The sequence below is a fragment of the Mytilus edulis genome, chromosome 8 (assembly GCF_963676685.1).
Source record: "Mytilus edulis chromosome 8, xbMytEdul2.2, whole genome shotgun sequence".
Lineage (NCBI taxonomy): Eukaryota > Metazoa > Mollusca > Bivalvia > Mytilida > Mytilidae > Mytilus > Mytilus edulis.
In genome coordinates this window covers 88,110,833-88,125,851 of record NC_092351.1, presented here as the reverse complement: position 1 = coordinate 88,125,851, position 15,019 = coordinate 88,110,833, and the positions used below count along the sequence as shown (strand labels likewise).

The following is a 15,019-nucleotide window of genomic DNA, read 5'->3' as shown; positions in this document are numbered from 1 at the left end:
TATGCATTCTGCTTTTGCTTTATTCGTGGTTTCCAGAGATTGGCCATGTAGGCTTTTCAGTTTTCGAACCAACTGATACTTTTCTTGTAAGAATAATTTCTTTTCACAGAAGCATAATAATTTTATTTTTTAAGTTTTCTTGTCGCCAAATTTCGTCTTCTTGACGCTTCTTGTCGCTAATTAGTGAAACCGATTTAAACGTTTCAGTAACTTCTTAAAATATATTGGACGTCTTGGAAGGCGATTTCAATGTTTGTCTGTGACGTTACTGACATACCCTGATGGGGTCTTGAGAAATAAAAAAAATTAAGTTTATATAACTGCGTATTTAAATTACAATATGAATAATAATAATTGTTAGATTAGAGTGAATGCCTTTCCTGACCGACTGACTGTGAGATAAAACGATTTATGAATTATTGTTATATGTTAAAACCAATTATTCTACCCATGCATCTTCTATTGGAAAGGATTTATATTAATGTTTTGTAGGATGAACCCTGACAAAACCACTTTTGTTTATTATATAGGCAATATGAACAATAAAATCTTTAAATTCAATTTCATCAGTCAGAGACAAATACATGTCGCAGATTCTACAAAGAATTACATGCATTTAATGTGCATCATTCTTTAATACCTTATCCATATGTTATGATCTCCTTAAAAAAATATAGCTAGAACCAGACATTTACTTTTCGTTTAAGAATTATTACGAGTTAAATGCAAATGTCAACAATTTTACTGTCACGCCAACAGATAATTATGGGATATGTTATTTCATACCTGCATTTAAGTAGCAGAAGGTTTTTGAACTAATATAAGGGCATTATTTTGGTTATAAATACGGTATCAATTGAGAAAGCAATTATATATTGTTTACACTACAGTCAGTTATGACTAGATATACGATCACAGTTATGATACTCAATCTGGTTATTGGAGCCTCTATGACTGAAAGAGATCATTCATCTGGTAGGTTACTTTTTAATTAATTATTTATATAACATCAATCAGTCTTATAGCACAATGTTGACTGCTGTGTTTTTAACATTTTTACCTTTTATGCCACGTCCGTTTGTTTGGTTGATGCATCGTTGTCAATATAGAAGAATTTGATGAGACTGTCATACAAGTAAGGGGTTGAGCTGGCTATAAAACAGGTTCAATCCTCCATTTTCTACATAAGAAAATGCCTGTACCAAGTCAAGAATATGACAATTGTTATACATACGATTGATGTCTTTGCGTTTTTAGAGAATCACTGAACCATGACTGGAGCGGCCCACTCTTAGAAAGTCAGTGCCCACTATCAAAATTTCTGGATCCGTCACTGATACAGGGGACAGGTGGAAAGAGACACTAGGGAATAATAGTCAAGGAAGCCGGAGAGTCATGATGTCGAGAGCTGGTGTAAGTGGGCGATACAAAATAAAAATATGCTAGAAAAGTTCCGATTTTCGTCTTAGGGTTATGGGGAAGAAAGTGTAAGAAGGGGTCAAATAAGTGGAAATCAGGGACCCCTTGTCCAATCCTATATCAAATTAGACCAACTTATTATACAATAAGTAGTGACTCAAAATATCAGAATTAAAATCTGGAATAGGGTACATTTTCACTTTATTTTTGTCTTTTTTACTTGTTTTAGACAACAACAAAAGAAAACTAAAAATGAATAACCTCAATCCGGAAACTGATAGAAAAGACAAATATTAGTTCGAATGTCGTAGAGAAAACAAACTTTAAGTCAATCATTTCTATATATGTGATATATAGCTGAGGCATTCAGATGAATGTGTGATTTTAATTTTTAGGTATTACATTTTTTGGAAAGACTGCCGACAAGATTGTTGAACTACTGTCCGACAGCTGTGCATGCAAAGAGAAGACAAAGAAAATTAAAATAGAAGAAACACCAACAGAAAAGACAGAGACCCTTTCAACTGCAGAAACAACAACAGATAAACCAAAGACCTTTACAACTGAAGAAACAACAACAGAGAAAGCAACAATCTTTACAACCGAAGAAACAACAACTTGCTCTGGTATTTAGCATTTTTAATATTATACTCTCCGCCTTCTAGCTCCAAAGTTCTAAACATTTTGAACTTATGTCTGTTTATCTCCCCTGTAATGAGTCTATAGTATCCAAAACAAAACTTGAACAGTCATGATTTCAATGAGCTTCTCATATTAAGTATCTCATATTTTAAATCACACCCATGTTTGAAGTACCCAAAGTTTTATCGTGTTCAAATTTACACTAAAGAGAAAAAATATATATATTAGTAATACATGCATGTTTAAACTTCCCCAAAAAGATATAAGATGCTTCGTATTATCACGAATTAACACCAGCTCAGTTTAGTGTTGTGTTTCTTTTTTTGTTGTTTGGAGAAAGTGGAAGTTTTCAAAATATTTTTGCAGATGGAGATATTATATTTTCTTATTAATATATAGATCTACCAATTGTGATACTATCAGCTATATGATACAAAACAGGGTTAAAACTCCTTTCTGATGGTCACGATAAACTAAGGGGCTGTGAAAACAAAGTGTAACAGCAAATTGAACCAACAACAATATACAGGTCCAAAACCTTGATAATCTTCAATGGTTCATTTATAGGAACACTAACATTTTTTATTGTTTCAGTGAAAAGACCGAATGACTGTAGTGACTTGGATAAATTGACATGTAAAAGTGGAATCTACAAGATATACCCCAATAAAACACCTGGATTTGAAGTTTTCTGTGAAATGGAAAAGCATGGCGGAGGATGGACTGTTAGTTGTTATCAATTATTAGATATAGAAAGATGTGATGTGAGTGTCAATGAGACAACTCTCCATCCAAATAACAATTTATAAAAGTAAACCATTATAGGTCAACGTTTAGTTTATTCGGTTGATTTTATTATAAATTTAAGAATTCACCATCCATTGATGGAATTATCACTTTGCCTAAGAAATCACATTAATTCTTCTAAAAAAAACGAATCTTTAACTCTCAAGCCCCACTCCACCATAAAAACCAAGAACACAAACTTTAAAATAATCAAATAAAGAACCAATTTTGAGTTGAGCTCATTATCAAAGATATGTAATTATTGTGCAAATTTAAAAAAAAATATGCACAAATATATATGTTAAAGGGAAACTTCGCAAAAAAATCAAAAATTGATATTATGTTTATTTTGTATAAAAATGCTCAAATTCATAGGTATTAAAGTTTTATTCTGCTAGATAAGAGATCACCATCGATTTTAAATTTAGTGTATCAATTCTCTCCGGTCGGCCATTTTGTCACCTTGTCCGATTTGCAGTCGCGATATGTCTAAGGACCAGAACTACAGTAACCCGATGTTGTCGTAATTGCGTGTCGATATCTCGTCAATCGTACGGTTGTTTTATCCGACTAGTTACTTGATACGGAAAATTTTCTTTTTTTTTTAATAACCATGATCTGTTATTTTAAGACTGATAATATAGGAATTAGTGAAAAGGTCAAAATTTCAAATCATAAATAAGTCTTCCGTGAAACTTGAATTGTTTTCGGCAATCTAATTAGTTCATAATTCTTTTATGTAATAAACTTTATTCAAATAAATTAGGATCTTCGCTCCACTGATCACCCGCATGGCTAAAGGTATTACTCCCAAAGGTATTGTAGGGGGTGTGAGGTGACACGTCCAGGTATTCAAGCGATTTCCTGTCGAGTTTGCAAATGCATGCATCGTTTCACTTCTTAGTGTATTGATAAGTGTACACGGCCGATAACTTATAACTTTCCATTTTGAACTATTAGGTGTATAATATACATCTCTATCTTGCGTGTCCGAAAGTGATATAATATATAGTCATTACTAAACATATACGCTTGTTTATGAATAACATTTCTGGTTAAAAGAAAATTATTTATAAAAATATAAATAATACCAAAAAAAACCCAACAGATCTGATGAAATAAAAAAAAAAATCCAAGAGTAAATTTGGTAAAATGTAATATATACTCGTTGTCAATGGTGAAGGACAGATTGGAACATACCAGAAATATATTGATTTAAAAAAAGGTACGCACTAGTCGACCATTCGTATATACGCCTGGATTATAAGTTACGGAACTATAGCGCAAATTAAAATATATACATTTATACTTAGAACCAGAGACATATATATGTCTCTGATAGAACATAAGAAAGAATAATATATTTTGCGTAAATTGGGGTAAAAGTTTTGAAAAATGAAAAGTCCACGTATGCCAACAGTTAAGTAATCATCAAATGTCGATAGATTATTGTATACCAAACGAAGAAGGAGAAGAAGAAGAGATTTAAACACAGGTCGATATATTACTTTATTTGGCTCATCGAAGTTATGGACATTTATAATTCAATTAGATTGTTCTCGAAAAAAGGAAGAAATTCGTCTTCGTCACAATTGTTCCAAAATGCATACGCCACTGGAAGTACACTTATACCGAGGGATGTGAATATTTTCCGGGAAAACTATAGAGTATCAAAGTTTCAAATCAATTTCGGGATTTATTTTTTCTCTAGATATTCAATGACAGCAATTTAAAGAAACTGCTTGTCCGCTTTAGTGGTATTCTTGCCAGTTGAAACAGACTTATAATTACATTTGAAAATAGGGAAGGATGACATTAAATTCGTTGTCTTTTTTTATACATCGTTGGTCAAATAGCTAAAGTATTATATATAGTTACGGTGTGAGACTATGAGTATTTTAAGAAGGACATATTCCCGATTATGTATAAATTTTGTTGATGTTTTTCACACTTGAAAAGCATATCTGTTCGTAATTTGTCGATTCCATTCCAATTAGATCCTTTAATTTCCTGTCAATTTTTTTAAACATTTTTCTTTTTAAATATCTGAAGTCTTCATGTGTTGTCAGATTTAAAATATTTTGATGAGCACATTAATTTCTAAATAGGTAATTAAAGATCACTTTGGATGGACTAAAATATATAATTGCAATTGTTAATGATCTGTTTGAAATATTTAAGGCTGCCGATCCTTATTTGAAATAGTACAATTTTTAGTTCATAAACTCGTGTTTAGAAGGCTATTTTTATTTATAAATTCTCCAATTAAAATAATTCAGTGTTTTATCGTTGCTAAAGTAATCAAAAGTCATAATTCATTAAAAAGTGATCTTATGCAAAATATAAAAATATACAACAGCTATCCAGTTATTGTGCGATCTTATTATTCCCGTTAATTAATTTTAATTTTTTTTTTACATTCATGTGTCTGAAATTTTGTCGGAGTCCCGTTTACAATTATGTTGTTCACACCTGAATGCCAGTGAACCGTGACGCCTAGATTTCACTGAATGAGGATCAAAGGATTAGAATTACATAATGCTAATCTTTTAATTACCTTGAGTTAACCTACGCATTCAACATTCTTTAGGTGTCACAAAACAATACACATTTTATTTCCTCCGTACAAGCAAGTGAAAATGTTTGCTGTAATGAAGCAAAAACGTCAGAATACAAACATGTATTTTTAATACACTATTGATCATGTCAATTTCATATGTTTGTTTAAAGTATTTGTACAAAACAAATCATAAAAATGTTCTATGTATGAATTAATTTTATTATTAAAATTCGTTTTAAAATATCCACACGATCTAATTTTAAAAGTTGCATGGCTATCACTTATTTTTCGTTGGTTAATAGCTACACCAAAAGTCGTCGATGCGCTTTAAATCGCGTAATTAGATTGTTAACGAACAAGACTTAAATGAGATATTTTCACTCCCGGCATGCATCAAAGACTTAAACTACGTCACATAAGTCAGGAAGCTTCAAGAAATAAAATTAATAATTCCCAATTTTCTTCTTTATTAGATTTCATATCAAAATAAAACTTGGTGAATATGTTTTTTATGGTATTATGAACATAATAAGATGATAAGTGAAAAATCGCGAATTATCCCTTTAAGATAAACTTAATCGCTTATTTTGAAACAAACATTCTGTTTATAAGTAAAGATCATGAGACTTTAAATCATAATGGACCAACTTGTAATGCGAATTCACGAGGCAATGTCCTTACCTCTTTGACATGTTAGATAGAATAATAAATCGTTTTCTTCGCCTGAACCTTATGGTACCTTTTTTGTTCATGCGGATCTACAGGTTTTTCAGCATCGGAAGGTTGGGAAGGTAGATTTTTACCTAGACTGGGAGTCGTACAAAAATGGTTTTGGAAAATTGGACGGAGAATGTTGGTTAGGTACTTTATACTGATTATTCGATATATATTATGTTGCACAAAATTATATGAAAACAATAAAATAAAAGCGGTTATCAATTTTGGAGCATGAATAATTCATTTAAAGGTACACATCTTTTTTGTGTCGAGTACATAATCCGTTCATTTGTGTTAAAAAAAAATCGATGATTAAATATAGTAAAGGAGCTATATCAGCTAGGAAACTCCGGCATGCAGATGTAGTTCATTAGATGATGGCAAATGCCATAATTGTCTTAATTTTCAAATCCTTTAAAGAAGCTTCTTCTGAAGATTTAAACTCTTTGATATTCAAATCAATTTTATTGTACTTAAAAAATGTTACTTATTCATAGAGTTATCTCTGTTCTTTGTATATTTAAATATTTTATATTTTTCCAAATAATTACTCATTATATAGGTAACGAGCACCTGCATCAGATCACATCTCAGGGAAAGTACAAATTGCGCATAGACCTGCAAGATTTTGAAAATAATACAAAATATGCAAATTATAATCATTTCGAAGTAGGAGACGAAAAATCTGGATACAAGCTAACGGTAGCAGGTTACGATGGCAATGCTGGTGAGTGCTTAATAATATAGAATATATAATAAGTGATAATTTATACCATTTGATATTCTTCTCTGGACATTACACAAACGAAACCGCACCAGTGGTTTCGTGTTATAGTTTTTCCGCGAGTGTTGAGGTCGCAGGTTTGAATTTGGCCTGGTCAAACCAAAAATATATTTACTGCTTTTTCACTAAAAACGCGGCATTAAGGAGCAAATATATATAAAGAAAAAGAATTGGTATTATTGCCAATGACACAACTCTCCACAAGAGTTCAAAATGACACAGCAATTACCAACTATAGGTCAGACAGTGTACGGCCGTCAACAATTAACAAAGCCGATACCGCATAGTCAGCTATAAAAGGCCCCGAAATTACAATGTAAAACATTTCAATCGAGAAAACGAACGGCCTTATTTAAAAAAAATGAACGAAAAAAATATGTAACGCATACACATATGACAACCACTGAATTATAGGCTCCTGACTTGGGACAGACACATACATACATAATGTGTCGGGATGAAACATTCAAGCGGATCTCAACCCTCCCCTAACCTGGGTCAGTGGTATTATAGTACAACATAAGAACGAACTATAAGAATCAGTTAAAAAAAAGCTTAACTCATCAGATGGACAAAAATATAAGCGAACGTGGCCGGGTACTTGAACATCTCAACAACAAAAAGACACTAGGAAATACCCGAGAGGACTTTCAGTTAACTGACAGCTAGTTCAAAGCCAGTAACAACTTAAATCATGCATCATCTACAACTAAATTATCAATCCGTTCCCATCCAACATCCAATAGATTTAGTGTAAAGACGTAATAAACAGTCAAAGAAAGACATGACTGTGTGCAATGCCAATATACCGGTTTTAGGTCGAGTTTGTTCAAAGTCAGAATATTGTGTCAGAGTATAGGCTGACATGTCGTCCTTGTGACCGAGCACGTTAAAAATCCAGCTCAGTGTGTCGGTCTAGTACAATGTAAAATATACCAATTACATTCACATGTTATCGTCCTGCATATGCCCATAAAAGAGGGACGAAAGATACCAAAGGGACAGTCAAACTCATAAATCTAAAATAAACTGACAAATCCAGGGCTAAAAATGAGAAAGACAAACAGACAAACAATAGTACACATGACACAGCCATAACAGCATAGAAAACTAAAGAATGAACAACACGAATCCCAATAATTTGCCGCTTAACGTTAAATCACTATTCATCCATCCATCGAACCAAAAAATATCAATTAGTTGGTATTAAATATGCGTCTTATAATGTAATGCAAACGGTCAATCAATCAATAAACTTTTCATCCTCCATCGCACTTATCGACCAACCAATCCGTCGGTGGTAAGAATGTTTCATTGTATTATTACTAAACATGTTTCATTTTGAAAAAAAGGCAATAATTTCCATTAAAAAATAGCTATTATTATTCATGTTTGTATGTGTTATTTCATCAGTCCCTGCAAACCAGTAAAAGTCTGAAATTGTCCTCGACTGTAGCGGTTTTTACTTGATCATACTGAATTAGTCTGAATTCTACTAAATATTACTCAAAAACATAGTTCGGTCTTTGATTAGTAGGGTTCAGAGCTTAAAGTTTGTTGGTTGCGTATTGTTAAGACATTAAAAACAGGTCGAGAACTGGTTGAATATAGGTCCAGTATGCGTGTAAACATTCCAGCATTGTAAAGATTAGAGTACACGTTCAGATTGTTAAGTATGGTTCAGACTACAGTCGAATTATATGGATTAAAATCCAGACAAGTTTAGAACGGTCGAGTAAAAATCAGTACACTCGAGAACAAAATGTGCCAATTTTAGACTGTAACTAGATTGTAGTGAATATTACATTTGTATAAGACAATAACAACCAAAACCAAGGAGTAAACAAAGACTCACAAAACCAAGGGACATTTACATCAACAGTTAAAAATAATAAGAGCTATACATGTACCAAAAAAATCACGAATATAATAATTACATACCTTAAAATATCGACTAGGCAATATGTTTACTCTGAAAATACGGATGTGTTTGTGTTATTAAAATTTGCTGTTACAAAATATTAGAAATTATTATAAATTAAGGAATGTATCTCCCTCATGCAAAGCTCTGATTCCTTTCACGAATTTGGTTATACTTTTTGGACCTTTTGGATTATAGCTCTTCATCTTTTATATATGCTTTGGATTTCAAATATTTTGGCCACGAGCATCACTGAAGAGACATGTATTGTCGAAATGCGCATCTGGTGCAACAAAATTGGTACCGTTGATTTTATTACTACCACTGGGTCGATGCCTCTGCTGGTGGACTATTAGTCCCCGAGGGTATCACCAGCCCAGTAGCCAGTACTTCGGTACTGGCATGAAAATACGGATGTGTTTGTGTTATTAAAATTTGCTGTTACAAAATATTAGAAATTATTATAAATTAAGGAATGTATCTCCCTCATGCAAAGCTCTGATTCCTTTCACGAATTTGGTTATACTTTTTGGACCTTTTGGATTATAGCTCTTCATCTTTTATATATGCTTTGGATTTCAAATATTTTGGCCACGAGCATCACTGAAGAGACATGTATTGTCGAAATGCGCATCTGGTGCAACAAAATTGGTACCGTTGATTTTATTACTCTTGAATTTCAATTGTAAACATTTGTCTAAAATGTCTTTAGAAATTATGCGGTTTGTTGTAATGAGGAAATGCCACCACCGATGCTATTTTAATGGTTAATAATTTATTTAATGAACAGGAGATTCATTCACCTACCACAATGGCCAGAAGTTCTCAACAAAAGATAAAGATCATACTGGTAGATGCGCTCATGAATACAAGGGAGCTTGGTGGTACAACACGTCTTGTCATGTTAGTAACCTTAACGGTCTCTATTTGAAGGGACACCACAAATCGTTTGCAAATGGTATTAATTGGCGCTATTGGAAAGGATACCACTATTCTCTGAAAACAACAATCATGATGATCCGAAAAAAAGCCTAGACAGAAAGAAAAAATATGTAAAAATAAGAAAAACATATTTTATTGTAAGTGTTAGTTGTGTTTTATTTTTCCTGTAGATTTTATATATTTTGTAAGCTATGTTGTAAGCCAGGCAGTTATTACCTTAACCGTAGTTGGCACAACTTTTTGGAATTCTGGATCCTCAATGCTCTTCAACTTTGTACTTGTTTGGCTTTATAAATATTTTGATACGAGCTCCACTGATGGGTCATATGTAGACAAAACGCGCGTCTGGAGTACTAAATTGTAATCCTGGTACCTTTGATAACTACTATTGTAAGCTATGTCAGTTTATGCAATCATATATTTCATAATGGGATTTAAAAGTGTATACTAGTAATTTCCGAAATTTGTACTTTCTTATCATTTATTAAAATTTATTGCATGTTTGAGGGAATCTTAAAAAGGTTTAATATACATTGTTAATAAAGTACTGTAAAAGTACTATGGATAAAAGAAAATAAAAAAAACTTGGAAATCATATAAATCTACAAAGTTAAAAAAAAACAACCTTAGTATGTCTGCAGAAACAGAGTACTAGAACACGCTGCATCAAAGTAACTCGGATTACCAGAATCACGTTTTTTGTGTAATGTTAAGTATAAAATAGGGGCATTTCCCATTTATCTCATTTGTCTCACTTCATTTTATTAGATATTTTTTTTTAAGAATCCAATTGAATTGTCATTGATATGGTTATATTTTTTAAATTTACTGTTTCAAATTTTTGAGTTTTTTGAAAAACTAAGGCTTTTCTACCTCAGGCATAGGGTACCTTAGCTGTATTTGGCAAAACCTTTAGGAATTTTGGTCCACAATGCTCTTCAACTTCGTACTTTATTTAGCCTTTTTAACTTTTAACTTTTTTGGATTCGAGCGTCACTGATGAGTCTTTTGTATTCAAAAATTAACCTTCATATCGAAATGCATGTTACATTCGTAATTACATTTGCTTCCACTTAAAAGTGCACAGGTACAAAACAAAAACTTGTCAATCTTTTTTCATGGTCAAAGCATAGATATTTAATTTTAAGAAGTCGAATCCATTGCGTTTAATTTTTTCAAAGTTCTAATTATATATAAGATAACCAATTGCAAGCGTATCGAAAATTAACTGCTGCCAATTTTCATTATTCATGAATGCAAATAGGATATTCAGGAAAATGGCTATTGTTATCTTGTATTTCGTATGTATGGCGCTTTTGTGTTTCTGTTGTATCGTTGTTCTCCTCTTATATGATGTGTTTCCCCTTTGTTTTAGTTTGTAACCCGGATTTGTTTTGTCTCTATCGACTTATGAATTTCAAACAGCGGTAAAATGTATATACGGTTGCCTTTATATTCATAAGTCGATGATAAGCTACAAGACAACACAAAAACAACTTGAAGACAAAATGGAAAACAAGGAACAGGAAAGTTAAAGAATCAACCATAAACTGAAAGAATCGAAACTCATGATAAAAAAGGACAATGTAAACGTCTACTTCATAACCTGCTGCACCCGCTTTAGATTTACTAAATGTATATAAGCTAATCGTACTCATAAGATATTGTTGTGCTTCCAAGACAAAACAATTAAACTAAGTTCAACCAACAATTTTTCTATCAAAATGTCCCGTACTAAGTCATGATTATGGCAGTTGTTATCAAATAGTTCGTTTCAATGTATGTTGGTGTTGGTTTTATTTTTGTTGCAATTCAGTGTTTCTGTTGAACCTTTGTATTCCACTTATAGTTGATATGTTTCCTTTGGTAATAGTTTGTAACCCGGATTTGTTTTCTCTCAATCGATGTTTGACCTTTGAACACTGGTATACTATTATTGCTTTAATTTACCTTTGCCATTTAAGGAAGTTCCCTTGTCACGTTTTTGGAATTTTGTCAGATTTCCGGAATCTTCTGGTTTAGTGATCAATGGTAAAGCTAAGAAAAGACTATTGTCCCGCCAAAATTTCAATGGCGAATATCTTAAAAACATCGACCTATATATTTTGCATTTTTGATTCCTTTATTTATCCCCTATCAATATAAACTAGTGTTTTTAAAAGTTGATTATTTGTGAATCTGAGAAGTGTCCTCCTTTAAACATCCTCTGATCATATAACTACAAACCAGTAAAAGTCTGAAATGCCCTATATGTGTACTCGACTTTACACATTTTAACTCGACCAGTCTAAATTGATCTGACCTTTACTTGACATAACTCGACCCCAGTCTGAATAATACTCGACTGTACTGAATCGTATTTGACCCTTATCTCTGCCATTGAAAATAGTCTGAACTATTACTCGACCAGACTGAAACAGTCTTAACCCATTTTCGACCTGTATACTTGAACCAGACCAGATCGACCTGATCGTATATGAATCGTAGGGATAATCGTGCATTGGTCGAGTATGCACAATTTTAGTATAAAAACGTCTGAAATTTTTATTCCCTGCCGATTCGGAGTGGCCATTACGTGTTTCCCTTGTCCGTCCGTACGTATGTGCGTACGTTACAACAATATTAGTTTCCGTTCTCTAATTTCATTTTGCGTCAACCAATTTTTTATGAAACTCCGTATACACAATGCTTATTTCCATAAAAACACAGTTCAAATGCAAATTTGGGTGGCCGTTTTTGAAAAATTACCCTGTATAATGTTATTTATGCTAGCTGGGTTATTACCAGTGTCCCATGAACACATTTTCCGTATATTTGGTTATATCCAGTAGAAGGTCCGAATTAAATCATACATATAAAATATCTAAAAAAGCAATAGGATTTGTGGGCAAGGTGGTAAAGGCCCAGAGAGGCAGGTAAATAGCTGTCACGGAGCTTGGAGAGTGAAAAGAAGACGAACAAGCAGGTGTAAACAGCAACGGGCGCCGAAAATCTAAGTGAGGCAGTGGCTGACACGCCGACCGCATGTGGGCAGTATGAGAGACGTGCACTAACTTAACTTGACTGTCCCTTTGGTATCTTTCGTCCCTCTTTTAATAAAGACATGCTTACAAAAACTTCCTCATAGTGGACACTGATATGTAATAGTAGATGTATTGGTCTTTTTTTGTGTAATTTTAGACAATATTTTGAGTTATGTCAAGCAAGAACACGTTTAGATAATTGATTTAATGTTAAAGTTAAAAAGAAATGCATCGTTTGAACTAACAAAACGACAATCAGAAGACGCATTAGCAGCGAGTGTATAGTTTGTCAAAAGTTATGCAAACTTTGTAAAAGTATGTTAGAATCACAGCGTGTGAATGCTGAACTGTTTGTATCGTTGGTGTAAGAACGAAATTCGCTCCAAATAAAACAAATATTTGTCTCCTTTTTTTGTGAAATTACGTAAAAAAGGTTCGAATGAAAACAAAATTGACAGTAATTTGACTTATATAAAAAAAAAAAAAACCATGTGGTATGATTGCCAATGAAACAACTATTCACAAAAGACCAAAATGACACAGACATTAACAACTACAGGTCACCGTACGGCCTTCAACAATAAACAAAGCCCCTACCGAATAGTCAGCTATAAAAGGCCATGATAAGACAATGTAAAACAATTCAAACGAGAAAACCAACGACCCAATCTATGTAAACAAAATGAAATAATAAATGAACGAAAAACAAACATGCAACACACAAACAAACGACAACCACTGAATTACTAGCTCCTGACTTGGGACAGGCACATACATAAATAATTTGGCGGGGTTAAACATGTTAGCGGGATCCCAACCGTCCTCTTAACCTGGGACAGTGGTATAACAGTACAACATTAGAACGAACTATAAAAATCAGTTGAAAAAGGCTTAACTCATCAGATGGACAAAAATACAAATGGACGTGGCCTGGTACTTATACATCCCGACACCGAAAGACACAATGAACAGATTTTTATTTGTTATTAATCGTTTCTATGTCATTTGGTGTTCTGTGAAGAGCTGTCTCGTTGACAATTGTACTACATCTTCTTTGTTTATACTAGTACAAATATTTCTGGACAAACGAAAAATACGGACAGACAACATTGAAAATAGCCCACAAAACAGGTAAATATAATCTTGATCGATGTTCTAATAAACCAACTTCGAAAGATAACTTAGTAGTCAGCAGTCAATGAACATTATTGCACAATTACTTTCATATTTGAAAAATCAGCAGGTGTCAACATTGCAAGATATTCTTCCCTTCCGGACCACCTGAGTTTATCCCAGGTTTTTGATGGGTTATGTGTTGCTAACTTTTTAGTTTTCTATGTTGTGTGGACTGCTGTTTGTCTTCTTGTCGGTTTTCTTTTTTTTTGCTATGGCTGTGTCACTTTGTTTTCGACCATTGAGTTTGATTGTTCCTTTGGTGTCTTTTGCCTCTCTTTTAAAATGTTACTTCTCCTTGCAAAAGTAAAGACACGTTCTGTACATAGAGGAATTTTTGTACAGTTAAATATGATGTTGCCAATATATTTTTGCGGAGACAGATCTAGAGTTATGAGAGTTAATCACATCTGAACAAACGTTTAGGGAATCGTGAAGCAGTTATGTGTTCTCGTGCATGGGCGAGAAGAGATCGAAGAGTGGTCGAATTTTTTCGCAAAGGGATCGGGTATTATTCGAGTTGGTCTTAGGTAAAATAAGTAAACAAGTCGCAGTGATCTGGAAGCGATCGGATATTGGTCGAGTTAATCTTGATATGATCGGATATTAGTCGAGCAAAGGTCGAAATGATCGAGTACTGATCGGAAATTTTGTTGTATTCCGACCAAACTGGATCTCTACACGACCCTTTCCCGATCAATTTGACCGGTACTCGACGAATTTTCGATCTCTTCTCGAGTGATTTGCTTCTCGGTCCTAACTCGATTGTTTTTGAAATGTCAAAAACTCTCGGGTAGATAGTCAGATCGATGACGAGTAGGGTAGACTATCCCGAACATCCTTGTCGATTGATTCAGACCAGCCTCCCGATCACGTTATTTGTCTTGATCGGGCTTGATCGAGTTGATCTGATCGGCATTGTGAACATTGCTTTAACCGAAGGTCTGAGCTATACTCAACCAGTCTGAGCTATACTCAACCAGTCTGAGCCATACTGGACCAAATAACATCTACTTAGTTAACTGTTTACATAAATTTCTTTGTAACTGACA

At 33.3% G+C, this 15,019-nt stretch overlaps 1 protein-coding gene across 1 annotated transcript; it reads left to right on the top strand.

Moving 5' to 3' along the window:
* Positions 1-896: 896 nt before the first annotated feature.
* On the top strand, positions 897-9,864 carry LOC139484499 (microfibril-associated glycoprotein 4-like). The gene is made up of 6 exons (XM_071268231.1): positions 897-975; positions 1,815-2,045; positions 2,656-2,786; positions 6,172-6,268; positions 6,687-6,851; positions 9,620-9,864. The coding sequence occupies exons 1-6, from the start codon at positions 897-899 to the stop codon at positions 9,862-9,864; spliced, it is 948 nt and encodes a 315-aa protein (XP_071124332.1).
* The last annotated feature ends 5,155 nt before the right edge of the window (positions 9,865-15,019 follow it).

Coding starts and splice junctions, on each gene's coding strand:
- LOC139484499 (XM_071268231.1), top strand. CDS start 897: ATGACTAGATATACGATCACAGTTATGATACTCAATCTGGTTATTGGA. Junction 976..1,814: donor TGAAAGAGATCATTCATCTG/GTAGGTTACTTT, acceptor TTTAATTTTTAG/GTATTACATTTTTTGGAAAG. Junction 6,852..9,619: donor AGGTTACGATGGCAATGCTG/GTGAGTGCTTAA, acceptor TTTAATGAACAG/GAGATTCATTCACCTACCAC.